Source organism: Sturnira hondurensis, unplaced genomic scaffold (genome assembly GCF_014824575.4).
Source record: "Sturnira hondurensis isolate 20B ecotype Veracruz unplaced genomic scaffold, ASM1482457v3 Scaffold0009733, whole genome shotgun sequence".
In the NCBI taxonomy this organism is placed as follows: domain Eukaryota; kingdom Metazoa; phylum Chordata; class Mammalia; order Chiroptera; family Phyllostomidae; genus Sturnira; species Sturnira hondurensis.
In genome coordinates this window covers 7,006,895-7,024,040 of record NW_028082364.1, presented here as the reverse complement: position 1 = coordinate 7,024,040, position 17,146 = coordinate 7,006,895, and the positions used below count along the sequence as shown (strand labels likewise).

At 61.4% G+C, this 17,146-nt stretch overlaps 1 protein-coding gene across 2 annotated transcripts; it reads right to left on the bottom strand.

Moving 5' to 3' along the window:
• Window positions 1-8,304: 8,304 nt before the first annotated feature.
• Window positions 8,305-16,452, bottom strand: LFNG (LFNG O-fucosylpeptide 3-beta-N-acetylglucosaminyltransferase). Of its 2 annotated transcripts, none has more exons than XR_005068187.1 (8): window positions 15,912-16,452; window positions 11,701-11,749; window positions 11,099-11,198; window positions 10,847-11,000; window positions 10,660-10,745; window positions 10,009-10,190; window positions 9,543-9,628; window positions 8,305-9,361 (listed from the first exon to the last, which is right to left on the bottom strand). XR_005068187.1 is itself a non-coding variant. In XM_037057931.1 (8 exons), the coding sequence occupies exons 1-8, from the start codon at window positions 16,341-16,343 to the stop codon at window positions 9,295-9,297; spliced, it is 1,140 nt and encodes a 379-aa protein (XP_036913826.1). In that variant the 5' UTR covers window positions 16,344-16,444; the 3' UTR covers window positions 8,305-9,294. The 2 variants fall into 2 exon arrangements, 1 of the variants encoding a protein (XP_036913826.1); XM_037057931.1 differs by having other exon boundaries at window positions 10,009-10,174; window positions 15,912-16,444.
• Window positions 16,453-17,146: the final 694 nt, after the last annotated feature.

Below are 17,146 nucleotides of genomic sequence, written 5' to 3'. Positions count from 1 at the left end.
AACGAGCATGTGTCTCGTCCCCGTTCGGCTACGCTCACACGGGTCCCGCGCCCCTCGCCCCTGCACCCTCGCCCCGCGTCGGCGTGGGCTCGCAGTTGCTCCTCTGCCCCTCCCCAGCTTCAGTCTGCCGGCCGCCGCTGGAGGTCAGGCTGGCCGGTGCTGGGTGCCCGGGGAAAGGCGGTGCGCCAGGTGCCTTCCGGATACTCAGGGCTCACGGAGGGGCGGGGACCGCAGTGGAGGAAGCGGCCCCCGGCTGTGCCCGCCAGGGCTGATGAGGGATCCCGGCCCTGCGGGGTGAGGGAGCCCGGGGTCTGGGAGTGCGAGCGGGACCTGGAGGCAGAGAAAGAAGGAGGGGCTCAGGCTCTGCGGTTGGGAAGGGCGGCAAACGCCCGTGGTCCCCCTGAGCTAAAGGGGGAGGGGGCAGAAGTGGCAGAAGAGGAAAGTGCTCCTTCGAGGAGGGCCTCCTCTCCAAGCCAGCACCTGGACCTGCCCGGGGGGACGCCTGCGGACCCCGGGGAGTTACAGCACCCAGGAGCCCGGACGCGTCTCCGGGTCCTAGGAAGGGTCCCCAAGTATCTAGATCCCCTGCCTCACAGGCCACCAGCTTAGGATCTCTGGCCCCAGCACCCCAGGACATCCACGGGAGCTGGCACACTCAGATACCCCTGACAACACACACCCCATAACCCAGGAAGCTCTGTCCCCCCTCTCCACATGGCCAAATACCAGATTTCCCAAGTCGCAATGGGACACCCCAGGGTCCTGCCACACGCACTCCCATCTGGTGCTGCTTCCTCCCGCGCCCCCCGCCACCCCAGCTTCCTTTCAGCTGCTGTTCCACCAATGACATGCTCAGCACTCTCCCTGACTCCGAGGGTCTCCCCTCTCCTCTCCAGCCACGCACACACGCACAGCTAACTTCTTGGCATTATTTGCTACATATCTCTACCCCCAGGAAATTATAAGATCTCTATTAAATGTATAAAAGTATACCGCACCTTGGAAACTAAAGCACTATACAAGCATGAAATTAGACGTGATTCCAGAATGGCAGCCTGTGGTCACACAGCCTGGACCTCTGTGGTTCTGGGTCTTGCTGGGGAGCGTTCAGATACACTCTGCCTGGAGCCCACCCTGAGTTCTGATGGGATCGGTCTGGGGTGTGGCCTGGACCTGGGATTTTTTTTTTAAATGCCCCCCAGATGATTTCAATGGGCAGGCCAGGAGGAAGACCAGCGCTCTATGTTGGTAAATGTGCTTTATTCCCTCAAACATTTCTTGAGTACTTTCTAGGTATCCAGGTCTGGGTCGTGGAGGGGAGGAGGGTTGGAGGGAACACGAGTGGCTGGGGGAGGTCCCACCTGGGAGTTCCTGACTGAAATGAATGGAGGAACAGGATTCTCACTCCACGCAGAGCAAAGTGGGCATCAGAGGAGGAAACGAGAATGACTGGTTCTGCACGGCCCAAGGAGGGAATCCGATGCCTCTCACGGTTGGAAAGTTCTCGAGGCGCATGGATGGGACTCGTCTGGCTGCCTCCACTGCTTCGCAGCCCCGCTCAGAAGGCTAATCCTGACACTGTTTCTGCGTCACTCGGGGGATGAGTGAATAGGAGACGGAATTTTGGATTTCTGAGACCTTTTGATTAACGGCAGGAATCCGGGTCTAGGAAGACTGTCCCTCTGTCTTTGGGTCTCAGGGATCACACAGACCACCTTCCCTTTGGGAACAGGAGAACTGCGGCCACGCCAACCGGCAGGACTCGTTCGAGCGCCCAACACCAGAGCTAGGAGCTGCCGGCACCTGTGTGCCTGCAGGCCTGGGCTCTCCCAGTCAACCAACAAAAACCCAAGGATTTCCAAGTCCTGCCGAGGACCTTTCCAAAAAAGTTGCTAAAATGCTCTCAGAGGTATATCCGAGAACTGTCTACAGTGGTTCACATATTGGTCAGAATAGGCTGTATCACCGTGAGGCAGGAACAATCCCCGATGTCCGAGGCCGGAAATCACAGAGACCTTGCACTCATCACTGGCACCCAGAAACCCAGGAAGACAGAGCAGCCGCCTCTCGAGCTTCCTCCTGGGTGACCAAGGGAAAGCGCCCAGGAGCGTCTGGTGCCAGCGTCTTTACAGGTCACGGAGGTCAGAGAGGCTCCGCACACTCAGGGGGCAGAGCTGGTCAGCCCAAGGGCTGGGGTTGCAGACCCAGGCTGCTGGGGCGAGAGACAGTGCCACAGCCCCTGCGGTGTCCCGGTGCTATGAGGCCAGCAGCCAGCTGCTCCTCGTCGCTCTGCATCGGGGAAATGCGGTCTGCCCAGTTGGGTTTCTTTAATTAATTTGTTGGAGGGGAGGGAGGGTGATAGGAAGAGAAACATTGACTGGTTTGCCTCTCACACGCCCCCAACTGGAGACCTGGTCAGCAACCCGGGCATGTGCCCTGACTGGGAATCGGACTGGCAGCCTTTCGGTCCACAGGCCGCCGCTCAGTCCACTGAGCCGCACCAGCCAGGGCTGCCCACCTGTTTTAGGGTACGTGGTGTGGCAGTGCCTGCGGCTCTGTAAAGCATGTTGGGAAAGGGGAAGGGACTCTGAAAGGAGCTGGAGAGGCAGCCAGTCTCTCACATCGATGTTTCTCTTCCTCTCTTTCTCCTTCCCTTCCCCTCTCTAAAAATAAATAAGTAAACATGCCTTTTAAAAAAGAGCAAGACAGAGTGCCAGAAATAGGGCAAATTTTTTAACAAGATTTTTAAAAAGATTTTATTTATTTATCTTTAGAGGGGAAGGGAAGGAGAGAGGAAGAGAAACATCAATGTATGGTTGCCTCTCATGTGTCCCCGGCTGGGAACTGGCCTGCAACCCAGGCATGTCCCCTGACTGGGAATCGAACCGCAATCCCTTGGTTCGCAGGCCCTCATTCAATCCACTGAGCTATGCCAGCCAGGATGAAATAAGGCAAATTTTAAGCTACAGGGTGAACAAAAGCTGAGCCGAACAACGCACGGGGCTTTCAGAAATAACAAAGATCTGCCCTGGCTGATGTGGCTCCGTGGTTGAGGGCTGGCCTGTGAATCAAAGAGTCGCTGGTTCGATTCCCAGTCAGGGCACGTGCCTGGGTTGCAGGCCAGGTCCCCAGTAGGGGGTGTGTGAGAGGCAACCACACATGGATGTTTCCCTCCCTCTCTTTCTCCCTTTCCCTCTCTCTAAAATTAAGTAAATAAAAATTTTAAAAAATGTATTTAGAGGACTTCCAGCCAAGATGGAGGCGTAGGGAGATACACTGTGCCTCCTCGCACAACCAAAAGAAGGATAATGACAAGTTTAACAACAAAAATCAACCAGAGCTGCCAGAAAATAGAACTGTATGAAGTCTGACAACCAAGGAGTTAAAGAAACATTCATCCTGACGGTAGGAGGGGTGGAGACGGGCAACGTGCAGAGAGGACTCACAGCTAGGCGGTGGCTGGCTGACCCAGAGAGGTGGTGGATTGCGAACCGGATAGTTCCCGATTCGCGTGCGGGTAAATCAAGAGGAACAATTGGGGAGCAAAACAGACCACACAAGCCAGGGCTCAGCTCGGGGAAATAAAGCCTCGAACCTCTGACTGAAAACACCTGTGGGGAGGGTGGCAATGGGAGAAACTCCCAGCCTCACAGGAAAGTCCGTTGGGGAGAGTCCACAGGGTTCTAGAACGTACAAAAACCCACCTACTGAGGAATCAGCACCAGGAGGGCCCAGTTGCTTGTGAATAGCGGGGGAAGTGACTGAAATCCAGCAAAGAGCCAAGCAAGTGGCATTGTTCCCTCTTGGACCCCTCCCCACAGACAGCACCACAACACAGCAACCTAGGTTGCCCCGCCCTGGTGAACACCTAAGGCTCCGCCCCGCATTACCTAACAGGTATGCCGAGAAAAAAAAATAATAACCCAAATGAAAGAACAGATCAAAGCTCCAGAAAAAATGCAAGTAAGCCACAGGTGGCAAACACAAGGCCCACGGGCCAAATCCAGCCCTCCACCTTGTTTCTACCCGGCAGCAGCACCGAATTAAGGAGCTCCTTGCCCCTAATTAAGGAGCAGTTACATTTATACAGTCCTAAAATTACACTCGGCCCTTTGAAGGCAACTATGAAGCTGATCTGGCCCCCTGTGACAATGAGTTTGACACCCCTGAACTAAGAGATAAAGAGATAGTCAACCTATCAGATGCAGAGTTCAAAACACTGGTAATTAGGATGTTCACAGAAATGGTTGAGTATGGTCCCAAAATAGAGGAAAAAGTGAAAGCTACACAAAGTGAAATATAGAAAAATATATATACAGGGCCCTGGCTGGTGTAGCTCAGTGGATTGAGTGCAGGCTGCAAACCAAAGGGTCGCTGGTTCGATTTCCAGTCAGGGCACATGCCTGGGTTGTAGGCCAAGTCCCCAGTAGGGGGTTGGTTCATGAGAGGCAACCACACATCGATATTTCTATCCCTCTCTCCTTCCCTTCCCTTCTCTCTGAAAATAAATAAGTAAAATCTTAAAAATATATATACAGGGAACCAATAGTGAAGGAAAGGAAACTGGGACTCAAATGAACGGTTTGGACCAGAAGGAAGGTATAAACATTCAAGCAGAATTAAGAAACAAGAATTCAGCCCTGGCTGGTGTAGCTCAGTGGATTGAGCACAGGCCTGTGAACCAGGGGATCGAGGTTCGATTCCCAGTCAGGGCACATGCCTGGGTTGCAGGCCAGTTCCCTGCAGGCCAACTCCCAGCAGGGGATGCATGAAAGCCAACCATACATTGATGTTTCTCTTTCTCTCTCCTTCCCCTCTAAAGATAAATAAATAAATAAAATCTTTTTTTAAAAAAGCTATTTTCTCTGCCTGAAATCCTCTTTTAAAAAAAAAGAATTCAAAAAAAATGAGGAGAGGCTTAGGAACCTCCAGGACAACTTTAAATGTCCAAACATCCAAATCACAGGGGTGCCAGAAGGAGATGAGAGGATGAGCAAGAAATTGGAAACTTATTTGAAAAAATAATGAAGGAGAACTTCCCCAATCTGGCAAAGGAAATAGATTTCCAGGAAGTCCAGGAAGCTCAGAGAGTCCCAAAGAAGGTGGACCCAAGGAAGCATACACCAAGGCACATCATAATTCCATTACCCAAGATTAAAGATAAGGAGTGAATCTTAAAAGCAGCAAGAGAAAAGGAGACAGTCACCTACAAAGGAGTTCCCCTAAGGCTATCAGTGACTTTTCAAAAGAAACCTTCCAGGCAAGAGGGCTGGAAAGAAGTATGCCAAGTCATGAAAGGCAAGGACCTACATCCAAGATTATCCAGCAAAGCTCTCATTTAGAATGGAAGGGCAGATAAAGTGCTTCCCGGATAAGGTCAAGTTAAAGGAGTTTATCATCATCAAGCTCAATTTATTATATGAACTATTAAAGGGACTTATCTAAGAAAGATGATCAAAAAATATGAACCATAAAATGACAACACATAACTATTAACAACCAAACCTAAAAAAATACAAAAACAAAAACAAACGACTAAACCAGGAACAGAATCACAGAAATGGAGATCACCTGGAGGGTTATCAGCAGAGAGGGAGAAGGGGCTGATGAGGGGAAAAGGTGCAGGGAATAAGAAGCATACGTGGTAGGTACAAAACAGAGAGTGGAGGTTAAGGATAGTATAGGAAACGGACAAGCCAAGGAAATTACACATACGACTCATGGACATGAACTAAGGGGGGAGATGCGGGTGGGACGAAGGTGCAGGGCAGAGGGGAATAAAGGGGGGAAATGGGGCAACTGTGATAGCATGATCAATAAAATATATTATAAAAATGTCTTTTAAAAAAGGTTCGTGATGTAGGTTTTTAAGAGCAAGGATGGGGCTGCAGGCTGTGGCAAGGGCCTCCCCTCCCTACCCCTTGGGGGCCCTGCCCCCCCTAGGTCTGGACCCAGGTCCCTAGGAAAGCTGGATTCAGACAGGCAGAGAAGTCACCATCGCTGGCCAGCAGGTGGCGCCCACGGTCTGCGTTGTGCTGTAGAGAAGAGGACCTGGAGGCCTGGGGTGCAGGCCCTTGGGGGGGGCCCGCCCCGCCCCGCCCGCCCCGCCCCCGCCCCCGCCCCCAGACTCACCATGGTAACCTCCAGGGGCCTGGGTGCCTCCTAGCCATACACCCAGTACCTCCCGTGTGTGCGGCCCAGGGCCCAGAGAGGGCACAGCAGGGGACTTTTCCAGCGTGGTTGGCAAGGCTGGGGCGGGGCACACAGGACTGGGCAGCAGTGAGATCACCACCTGGTCTGACTAAAGCCTGCGGCTGGCCCTGGTCCCCTAGCTACCATCGGACCCCAGCATCAGAGTGGTGGGACAGGCCACAGCCACTTGCAAGGTCCAGCCTCGGCGCACCATGGACGGCCCTGCTTGCTTCTGGCTGAGCCACCTGGGCCAGGGACCCAGAGACCCAAACTGCCCCATCCCCCAGCCTTGCAGGCCTCTTGATGGACAGGGGCCACCCGCCCACCTATGCTGGGGGCCTGAGACATGGAGTGCCCCCTCTGCACACCGCAGCTCAGCAGGCCCCCCCTGCTCCAGCCCAGACACCTCTTGAGGGAAGCTGGTCACATCAGCCCAGTGGGAAGGAAGTTCAAACTGAGCGAAGAGGGGCCCCACCCTGGCACTCCTCAGTCCCTCTCAGACCCAGCAGCCCAGAAGCCGGCCAGTGGGGGGTGAGCACCAGCAGCCCCATCCCCCACCCACCCACTGGGCATGGAGGTTTCACGTTTTATCTTTGAAAGGCTACAACTGACCAGCAGTTGGGGAGCGGCCAGGCTGGGGGACGGGGAGCCCCTCGACACAGTCGGGACCCTGTCCAACCAGCCACCGCCCAGCATGTTGGGCTGGGGACCGTGATGGCCTGGAGGGTGGGGCATGCTGAGGTCGCCTCTTCTGGCACAGTGACTCATCTGCTGGGGGAGGCCTTGCTCCCCCCTCGGAGGACAGAGAGCTTCCCTTCCTGTCCAATCCTCAGCTTCTCGTTTGGAGGACAGGGCCTCAGTGCCACTGGCTGGGCCCCTCGGGGACCCCTCCCAGGCCGAGCACCAGAGGTTCCGCTGCCTTTACCTTTGTCCCCACCGCCGAGTTGGAGAGGCAGGCGAGGCTCTGGGAGGGCCCCCCCCCCCGCCCCACCTCTGCTCTGTTGTTCCAACCCAGTGCCCAACTCCCCCCCCCCTGCAGGACTCAGGGACAGTTGGGACAGCCCCAACGCTGAGGAGGGCTGCACCTGCCACACCTGCACCTGGGGCCCCACCTGTTCCACGGACAGGGAGATGCCAGCTGGCAGAGGCAGCCCCGGGGCCTGGTCCTACCCTCAAAAGGCACCTCTGACTCACCCGGGCAGGAAGGGGGCCCAGAGCCTCTGCCCACACTCAGCGCTGCTGTGTCACTTCCCCTCACCATCCCATGAGATGTGGCCGCTGCCGCCCCCGCCCCCACCCCTGGCAGGGCACACGGTGGTATCCAGACACAGGGGCCTCTGTGATGGCGAGGTCCCTCCTACTGTCCGTCACTGTCCTTGGCCTTCTGGAATCCATACTCTGTGCACTCAGACCTGTCCGTGACAAGGTGGGGTCCCGCCCAGGCCAGACACCAGCCAGGGTTGGAAGAGCCTGGGGCCAGTGGTTGTAAGGGCTGGCATTCTGCTGAGGACGGTCAGGGTGGGGGCTGGAGATGGCTCTCCACTGTGTTGATGTGGCTTGGGGCAGTTGGGGAGGGGGGAGATTGGGGCAGAGTGAAGGCAGGAGGCAGCTGGGAGCCCAGGCCCACTGGGGGCAGCTGGAGGCCCTTGCTGGGCAGAGCCCCCAGGGTGGCAGGGGAGGAAGAGGAAGTGAGGGCTGCCCCAGTCCCTGCAGCGGAGTGGGCAGGGAATTCCCCAGCTGCAAAATGCTGAGAGAGCCCTCAGAGCTTCTGTCTAAAAGGAAAGGGTAGACTGAGTCCCCGCCCAGCTCCAGGGACCTCTGGGGACAGGGGGTGGAGTTCAGAGAGTTTGGGCCAGGGAGAGGGCCAAGGTCCAGGGCCCACCTGGCCCCTGGGGTTTCAGCTCTTCACCACCCCAGCTGCCAGACCTTGGACACCACCCACTCCAAGCCTCCGTTTCCCCATCTGCAAAATGGGACAAGTAATGTAACCTCTGTGGGCATGCGGATGGGTGTGAAGCCAGGTCAGGGGGCCCGGGCCAGGCCACAGCAAGGCCCTCCTCTCCTCGCCTCGCCTCCCCACTTGTGTGCAGACCTCAGACAGACCAGGACCCCTCAAAGAACATGGCCCCAAAGAGCACCTTTATTCACAGCAAAGGACGTCACCATAGCAACCACACTTGGATTCCCTGAGAACTTTTCCCTTTTGTCCGCTTTCCTAGCTAAGTCTTTGCAGAAACATAAACAGGAGTCAGAACACACGCCAGGGCCAGGTGCGCCCAGCCGGCGGCAGGACCCAGGTCGCCGGCGAGAGTCGGTGCCCGGACACATGAATACACGGGGTGTGGACATCTCGGCTTCAGCCTCAGAGGGGATCCCAATGTGACTTCTGCTTTTTCTGATCCACAGAAAAGAGATAACACCCTCCCCCGCTCCCCAAAACAAGGACAGAAACACCGGCCATTTTACTCACCCTCTTTTGAAAAACAAACAGTAAAAAAATACTGTCACAATATTTACAGACACACCCACTATGGGCGACTTTCTCTCTACTTTGGAGAGGAGATAACATGCTCAGCTCTGGCTCCCCTCTCGGGGAGACAAAGGAGAGAGCGGGTTGGGAAGACCCCCCATCCAGAGGGCTGGGGGAGCCAGTGAACCCTGGCCACACAGCCACGGGGTGGGGGGTGCTTCTGGGGCTGCCGGACCTGGACAAAGGCCACTGTCACCCTGAGCCAAGGCCAGAGCTCAGAGGGAAGAGGAGACTGGGCTGCTGACCCCCAAACCCAGCCTCCTTCAGGACTCAGCTGTCCTGGGGGCTCAGAGGCATGTGCTGGCCCAGGGCGGGGCCGGGCAGGGCATCCCAAAGACCCCACAAGAGTAATGTACAACTGCCCCCAAAGCGACCCTTCACGTGAGCCCTTCTGGGGCCCGGCTCCGGGGCCCACTGACTGCAGGGGTCTGCGACGCAGCCAGGCACCAGCACACAGGCAGACGGAGGCACGGCCCTGGGTGCCACAAGCAACGGGACCAGGGGGCACAACAGGGGTCCCCGGGCCCTTTGGATACCAGGGGCGCCCGGGGACGGGGTCTCAGCTGAGACTGCTAGAAGATGGTGGTGCGGGGACACCAGGGTGTGTCTGGGTACAGGTGGCAGTGGATGGACCGGAACCTGTGGGGACAGAGTGCAGGGCTGGTCCATGTGGGCGGAGGGCCCCTCCGCCCGGAGCAGGGGTCCTGGGGGCACCCTTTGTGGTGGAAATGCCACGCAACATCCAGCTCCAACTCTGCCAGACCCCCAGGGCACCGACCCTCAGCGAGCCCCTGCCTCCCATGGGCCTCAACACCCTCACCTGGACGGGTCGGCCTCCACCGAGAAGGGCCCCTTCACATGGACGGAGTTCCGCTTGTTCTCAAACATGCCGTAGCTCAGGGTCACCTGTGTGGAGAGGGGCAGGGTGATGCCGGGCAGGGCCCCAGTGCCCCGCTCTGGCTCTGAACGGGGGGGCCAGCCCTGCCTACACCCCTCAGACCAAGAAGGAAGGCCACTGGGCACATGGCACCATGCCCCACCTGCTCCACACATCCAAAAAGTAAAGTACAGAGCACCAAGGACGGGCGAGAGCACCCGCTGACATAGGGAAAGACCCGAAGGGCACAGAGCGGGCGTGTGGAGCTGGAGACAGACCTCAGGAGGGTGGACAAGAGGTTCTGAGCGGGTCCGTGTGGCAGGGGTCTTTGGGGGTCTGGGCGGCCTTCCCTGACCTCAGCGCGGCCCACTCTCCACCCCCTCCCGCTGTGCCGTCCGGGTGGGCGCACCTGCTCCTGGAGCTCCGAGGTGGGCACCTGTTGCAGGTTCTCCAGGTGGGAGTGGAACAGGCCGCTGCGGATAAGGGGCACGCCCAGCAGCGCCTCCACGATGTAGCCCACCGTGCAGTCGTCCGGCAGCCGGATCCGCTCCGCCGTGCTCATGAAGTGGCCCCCGCTGCGGGAGCGAAGGGCTGCAACGTGAGCAGAGGCGGGAGCCCGCTGCCCACTGGGCGCTGGGCAGGACTCTGCCAGCCAGGGGCCGCACAGAGCGAAAGAGCTGAGGAGAGGCAGATGAGCCCCAGGGAGCAGAGCGCTGCCCTTGTCTGGGTCCCTGAGGGGCTTCCGCCGGCAGCTCCCCCTCCCTCCCTGAGCCCCAATGCAGCGCCCCAATGCGGTGCCCTGCTCTGAGCCAACCTGATGGGGGCCGGGAGGTGCTGGTGCAGCAAGGCGCCCTGCCCAGTGGCCCTTGGCCCTGGGTGCTGACACCCTGGTGCCTACTGCCAGGAGCTAGGCATGTCGGGGGCCGCAGCTCAGCCTGCACTTGAGGTCAGGAACAGCCCCTCTGAGCTGTGAACCAAGCCAGACCCCCCTTGGGGGGACCTCATGACCTAGAGCCACCTGGCCCGTCCAGCAGCCTCCCCTGGGCCCCTGGGCACTCACCTGGCCCACGGGCTCATCCTCAGGGCCAGGGCGCGGCTGATGCAGAAGCCAGCTCCGCCCGTGGCGAACCAGAAGTGGACAGGACGCTGCAACGTGGGGCAACGTGGTGAGACCCCCCACACACACAGGCTGAGAGACCCTCGGCCTCCTCCCGGCTGGCTCAGGCATCCATGGACAGACCGCTCACCATCTTGTTCTCGCTGACCCTCTCCGTGGCCTGGATGGGCCTGTCTAGGCTGGGCTTGCCGATGTACACGTCCTGCGTGTGCGGGTAGCTGGCCAGTAGGCGCAGCAGGGCCCGGACGTTGACGTAGTTGTCATCATCCACGTGGCAGAACCACCTGGGGGCAAGCCGGGCAGTCAAGGGACCCAAGTGGGGTCTGAGCTGGGGGAGGGGTGGGAGGGAGCAGCTGGGGTGGGAGGGGCCCCCCACACTCACTTCCTCCCGGACTCCACAAAGTGGTCGTACTCCACCGCCATCTTGCAGGACAGGGCCTGGCGGCTGTGGGCGGCCGAGCAGTTAGTATTGACCACGTTGCCTGTGGACAGGGGGCTCTAGCTCAGTCTGAGCCTGGTCAGGGAAGACAGCCTGGCCTGGGCATGCACAGCAGCCAGGGAGAGCAGAGCACGGGAGGGCCGGCGCCCTGCACTGGGCTCCCCGCTCAGTCCCCTCCCCGCGTGAGACACAGGCCTGGTGCTGGCCGCCCCCTCCCCGCTCAGCCCAACCCCGTCCCGCCACCGGCCCCGCCCCTATCCATTCAGGCAGCTTTTTCCCAGCACCGGCCACCTGTTGCTGAAAGGGGCCACAGCGGCTCAAAGGGGCCTGGGAGCTGAAAGGGCTTCATTTGCATGAGAATTGGGGGGGGCAAGTGGTGGGGCGGGGCACTGAGCAAACCAGTTGAGTAAACTGCCCGTGGCCTCTGCGACCTCTCCGGAGGGGAGAGAGTGCGGGGACAACTTCCTCCTGGGAGTGCCCCCCCCCCCCCCCCCCCCCCCCNCCCCCCCCCCCCCCCCCCCCGCACTCCCCAGTCCCGGGCTCACCCGTGTGCCTGGCCAGGGTCTCGTCTTCCCCGTCGGTGAAAACAAACGTCTGGAGGAAGAAACATGGCCTTGAACAGGCAGCTGAGTCCCTCACTTTGGGGCCACTGCCGGGCCCCCAGGGTTCGGGTGCGGGGCTGAGCCTCCTGGCCATCCGGCAGCTACAGCCCAGTCACGCCCATGCCCCACCCCTCTCTGGGCCTCTGTTTCCCCAAGCACACAGAGGGGACGCAAGGCTGGGGTTTTTGCAGACCCCAGTCCTCCAGTCGACAGCTGGGCCCAGGGTCACCCAGCAGCTGTACTGGCACGAGCCAGGTGGGGTGCCCCGCCCACCCGCCTGCCAGCCCGGCAGGTAACCGATTCTAGGCCCGCCCAGTGCACCTGGCTGGGCACACACCCTTATTGACACAGCGACCGACCTGGGGGAGGGGGCAGAGGGTGGTGGGGACGGGCGGAGGAGGTCGGCTTTGGGAAGCCAAGTCTCAATCAGTGGAGGACAAAGGCCTCCGCTGGGCGGCTGCCAAGTCCTGGCGGACAAAGGGCCTGGAGGGAGGATGAATCACCAAGCATTGTCCGCCAGCTTTGTCCCGGCTGCGGGCGAGGGGCGCCGGGCAGGCCTTAACTCGGCCGCGTTAAGTGAGACTGGCCATACTGCCCATTACCATACAGCTGGCCTGGTTAACTGGGCCGGCCTGGGTGCGGGGTACAGCCACAGCACCACAGTCCTCAGGGCTGGGACCCCCACATCCCTGGCTGTGGGACCGGTGGGCAGGTCACCTTCTGAGCCAAAGCAGCTACCACTGGTCTCTGGAGACGCTGACAATCCAGGAGGAGGCGGGAAGCCGCAGGTGCCCAGCCTGCGGAGCAGTCCCCCTGACACCCTGTGCTGCCCGGCACCCCCTCCCGCGGCTGGAAGACGGGCCTGGCTTCAGTCACACCATGGCTCCACCTGTGCCCAAACAAGGCTGCCCCAGCCAGGATGGAGCCTTGGAAGAAGTGGGGGCCACAGGGCGGGGCCAGGAGCTGCCGGTGCCCGCCTGGGCCGGTCGGCACACGGAAGGAATGTTCCTTCCTCTGCCCAGCCCGCCCAGCGCGTGCCGCTGGGGCGCACCCAGGCCTGGCTGACTGCAAAGCCTGGGGCCTGGGGAGCTGCTCTGAGCACCAGCTGCAGGAGATCCCCCACCTCCACCTCCATGCCTGACAGGACTCGGTTTCCTTCTGTGTACAAAAGGGTCTCAGGGAGGATCTGACATGTGCAGGCCTGGCCCACTGTGCACACCCAGGGACTCAGGGCCCACTGGGGGTGCCCACCTCACCTGAGCGGCCCCAGCTCCTTGCCCAGTCTGACCCCAGACCTGAGCACACACTCAGGTGTGGCCACACGCCGGGGATCACGGCTCAGGGCTGGGGGTGGGAGGGTGGCAGGCTCCCCACGTGGCCCTCTTCACAGAGCCGCCAGACGCCCCAGGGCAGCCCGCACGCACAGACTCGAATCCAGCCCCCCGCCTGCTCCCCAGCATCTCAGCCTAGGAATGCCGTGGGAGGCTGAGGCCGCCCGTGCAGACACTGGATTAAAAGGAAAATGCTTTCTTAATGAGATCAAGCGAGGCCTGCTCTCCCGCGCTCGGTGGCGCCCTAAAACCCAGGCCCAAGGCTACGGAGATTGAAGTCACCTTTGTTCGGGAGAGCCAGGCTGCCCCGCCAGGAGGAGTGCCTGGCAGGGTGGGGCTGTGGGAGGGGCACCGGGCCTCCCGTCTCCCCACAGCAGGGCAGCGAGCAGAGGGGACGGGCTGCAGGCCTCACCCGCCTCTCAGAGTGGATTCCCGCTCAGTAGAGTGGGTGTAACCAGAACTCACACGTGCCGCTGGGCACTGTTACTACCTGAGAGTGCCAACGGGGAAACTGAGGCCAGAGAGCGGCAGCCTCCAGCCCGTGGTCCTGCTCTTCCAGCCCGCCTTGCCTTCCAGGGACCCAGACACCCCTGGCCCCTCCCCACTTCCCTGACAAGGGGCAGAAGGAGGAAGAGCAGGGCGGCAGGCCTGGCGAGGGTGGGTGGGGGAGGGGGACACCCACAGGAAGCGGCATTGTTCCTGGGGCTTCGATTCAAAGAAACACAGGATGCCAAGCTCTCCCTGGACCATTGTGGCTGCTGCCACCACAGCCTGGCCAGCTCGCTGCTGGGCGGGGTGAGGGAGGACCATGTGGGCCAAAGGCCCGACCCCACTCCCGGACTTCCAGGCCCCGCATACTGCGACCCTTCCTGCCTGGACCCCCACAGCCACCGCAATGGCTGGCAGTTGCTCGGACACCCCCTTAGCATGTGCTCATAATCCCCGACGGGCCCTTTCTGGGCATTCTCTACTCTCAGTCTAGCTCAAGGGGCACCTCCTCCTGGAAGTCCCCCCAGCCCCCCTCCCATGGGTCGGATGCCCACTCAGGCTTGCAAGGCCTGTCTGGGTTTCCCCACTGCAGCCCTGGCTTCCTGGATTCTTCTCCCTCAGACAGGTCTGAGTCACCCTGAGCAGGGCCTGGAGGTGGACCCTCCACAGGGGGGAACTGATGCCGGGGGCAGTGGTCAGGATGGAAACCTGAGTGGCTCTGCGTCAGGGTGGGAGTGAGGCCTCGCCTGCATGCGGTGTGCTCCTGGGGCGAGCTCCCTCCACCTGCAGAGACGAAGCTTCCCCAGGTTCAGACGGGGAGACTGAGGACCAGAGAGGCCCCAGGTCTCACTCAGGATCGCCCAGTCGGGCTGGGACGGCACCTGCGACCCTCGACCCCATCCCTCCTGCTGGAGGAAGCCCCCAAAGCCCAAACCAGAAGTGCTCAGGGCTGGAGGCAGCCCAGCGGCGGCTGGATGCTGCGGAAGGTCACACAGCAGGGATGCAGAGTGGGGGGAGGGGCCTGGCTCGGGGATGGAGCCCCACCAGGACCTTCAGTCAGGGACCCGCCGGGGTGGGAGGGTGGAAGCGCCCCTCATCGCCAGGCAACCTGAGTGGCCAGCGCCGGCGGCGGTTCCCATGGAGCGCATAGCTGCACACAAGAGGCCGGAGGCCTTTCTCGGCTGGAGAAAGGGGCTTTGTTACCTTGCCCAAGAGGCCGGCGTGAGAGCCGCCCCGCGCTGGGAATCCTAACGGCCCGGCCGCCAGACAAAACCCACGCCCCCTCCCGCCAGCCCGCTGAGCCCCTGGGAAAAGCACGCTGTGTTCCCAGGAGACTGCTGAGGGGTTCCCAGGGCCCCCTCCCCATGCCAGAACCAAAGAGGACCCTGCCCCCTAGGCCTCGCCGTGACCTCACCAGGGCCAGGGCCAGCCCGGGGGGCCGGACTCTCAGCAGAGCCAGCAGGCCTCCCGCCCAGAGGGTTTAAGCAGGGAGGAAGAGGTGTGGCGGCTCCTCTGGGTCCACACCCCACTCAAGGGTCCCTCACCCTCACCCCAAACACCCTTCAGTCCCTTCAGTCTCCTAGCCACCCCTCCCCTGGCAGGGCCCACACTCCGTCTGGGCCCCAGCAACCGTCTCCTGCAGCCTGGAGGGCTATTTCAAAACGGGGTGTGTCTGCTAAGCTCGTGCAGGAGGCCAGTGCGCATGAGGTGCATGAGCATGGTCCCTGCTCCAGAGTCCTGCTCCAGAGTCCTGCGCCGTGGGGCAAGCGCCTCCTCACACCCCAAACCCAGGGCTCTCTTTCTTTGGGGATGTACTCCCCAGGGCTCACCCACCCCCACCCCAGGTCCAAGCACCCTCAGGAATGACTGTTTCCCACCCCACGCAAAGACTCGGGCTGCGGAGGGGGCCTGTCTGCGCCCAGGGATCCTCATCCCCCCATTCCACCTCTAAGGAAAGTCGTCCTCTCCAGGGCGGACGCCCCAGGCAGAACCTGCCTGGAGGAGGTTTGGGGACCATGACGCCCTACTGATGCGCTCCGACGTTCGAGAAGCGCCAGCGAGCACCAACGCCGAGCACTGGAGGCAGGTGTAAGGTCGGTGCGTGCCATCCAGGACTCTGGCGGTTTGAGGGGACGGGTCCCTTCCTACACGTCCACAGCTGTCTGGAGAGAGTGGCCGTGCCAGGAAAACTGAGCTGGATGGGAATGGACGGGCGTCGCTCCCGGTACACACTCCCGGTGGCTGAACAGAGATGCAGCCTGGCGCCGGGAGACACTGCCACTGGCTGGATGGGACTGGGCCCCCACCCCGCCCATCCAGGCCGCGGGGGCTCACCATCTCCTTGTGGCGCGAGATCCAGGTCTCCAGCAGCAGGTCGAGGCGCGCGCGGTGGAACTTTTTGGTGGTCTTCACCGCGATGAAGACGTCGTGGGGCGCGAGCGGCTCGGCTTGGGGCCGCGGGCGGCCGTCGGCGGGACGGTAGGCGCCCCCGGGCGGTCGGCCGGCGTCTCGGCGCGCGCGAGTAAGCAGGCTGAAGTACTCAGACAGACTGTGCACCTCGCGTGCGAGCGCGCCGGGCGCCGCCGCCGCCGCCTCCAGCCCTGGCACCGGGGCCGCCCCCCCGGGGCCCGCCAGGCTGCGCAGCGCGCGCCGGCCGCGCTCGGCGGGCACCGGGGGCGGCGGCGGGTCGGCCGTGAGCACGAGCAGGCAGGCGAGCAGCGCGCCCGCCAGACCCAGCAGCAGGCGCCGGCCGCAGCGCTTGAGCATCGTGGGGTGAGCGCTGCCCCACACAGCCGCGCCGGGAGCCGCGGGTCCTGCAGCACGTCCAGCGGCGCACTGCCGGCGCCCTGCCCTCTTAAACCCCTGGGCCCTGGCTCCGCCCCTGAGGGCGGATCCCTCCGTGAGGCCCCGCCCCCGCCACGCGCTGACCGCCTCTCGGGGCGGGGCCTCGCGCAGTCTGCCCCCTAGACCCCGCAGAGCCCACGTGGGGCCGCCGCAGGGGTCTGGGAACCCACCGGAGGTCGCCGCGGGCCCCGCCTTTATGTTCGGAACACACCCGCCGCTCCCGAGTAACCCCGGCGGGCAGCCGAGGGGCGTGCGGCTTTGAGCCCGCGGGTCCGGTGGCCTTAAAGGGCGAACCCAAGCTGGCCCGCGCAGGCGGGGCCTGCCCCCTGGCGCCCAGCCGGCGGAGGGGCGAGCCCGCGGCGCCGTGACCGAGATTCTGGGGCAGAGGCAGCGGGCTCCGGCGTCCTGCTCCGGACGTCCTTGTGGAGCCGGGAAATCGGCGTTCCTGCTGCTGCCCTTCACTCCCCAGCCCAGAGACGGGCGAGAACTGGATCTTCGCGGGCGCCTTGCTCAGACGCGGGCGGCTTCCTACCCTGAAACCTGTCTTAGCCTCTCATCTCAAGCCGACCTTTTTACAAGGTCAAGCCAGGGTAGGTAAGGGTTTTTGCAAAAAAATAAAAAATAAAAATAAAAAAAGGTTAGTCGGATAAGAGATGCAGCCCGGCTGTGATTTTCCTAGCATTTCTCTACCCGCCCATCTACTCCGAGTCTGCGTCAGGGACGGT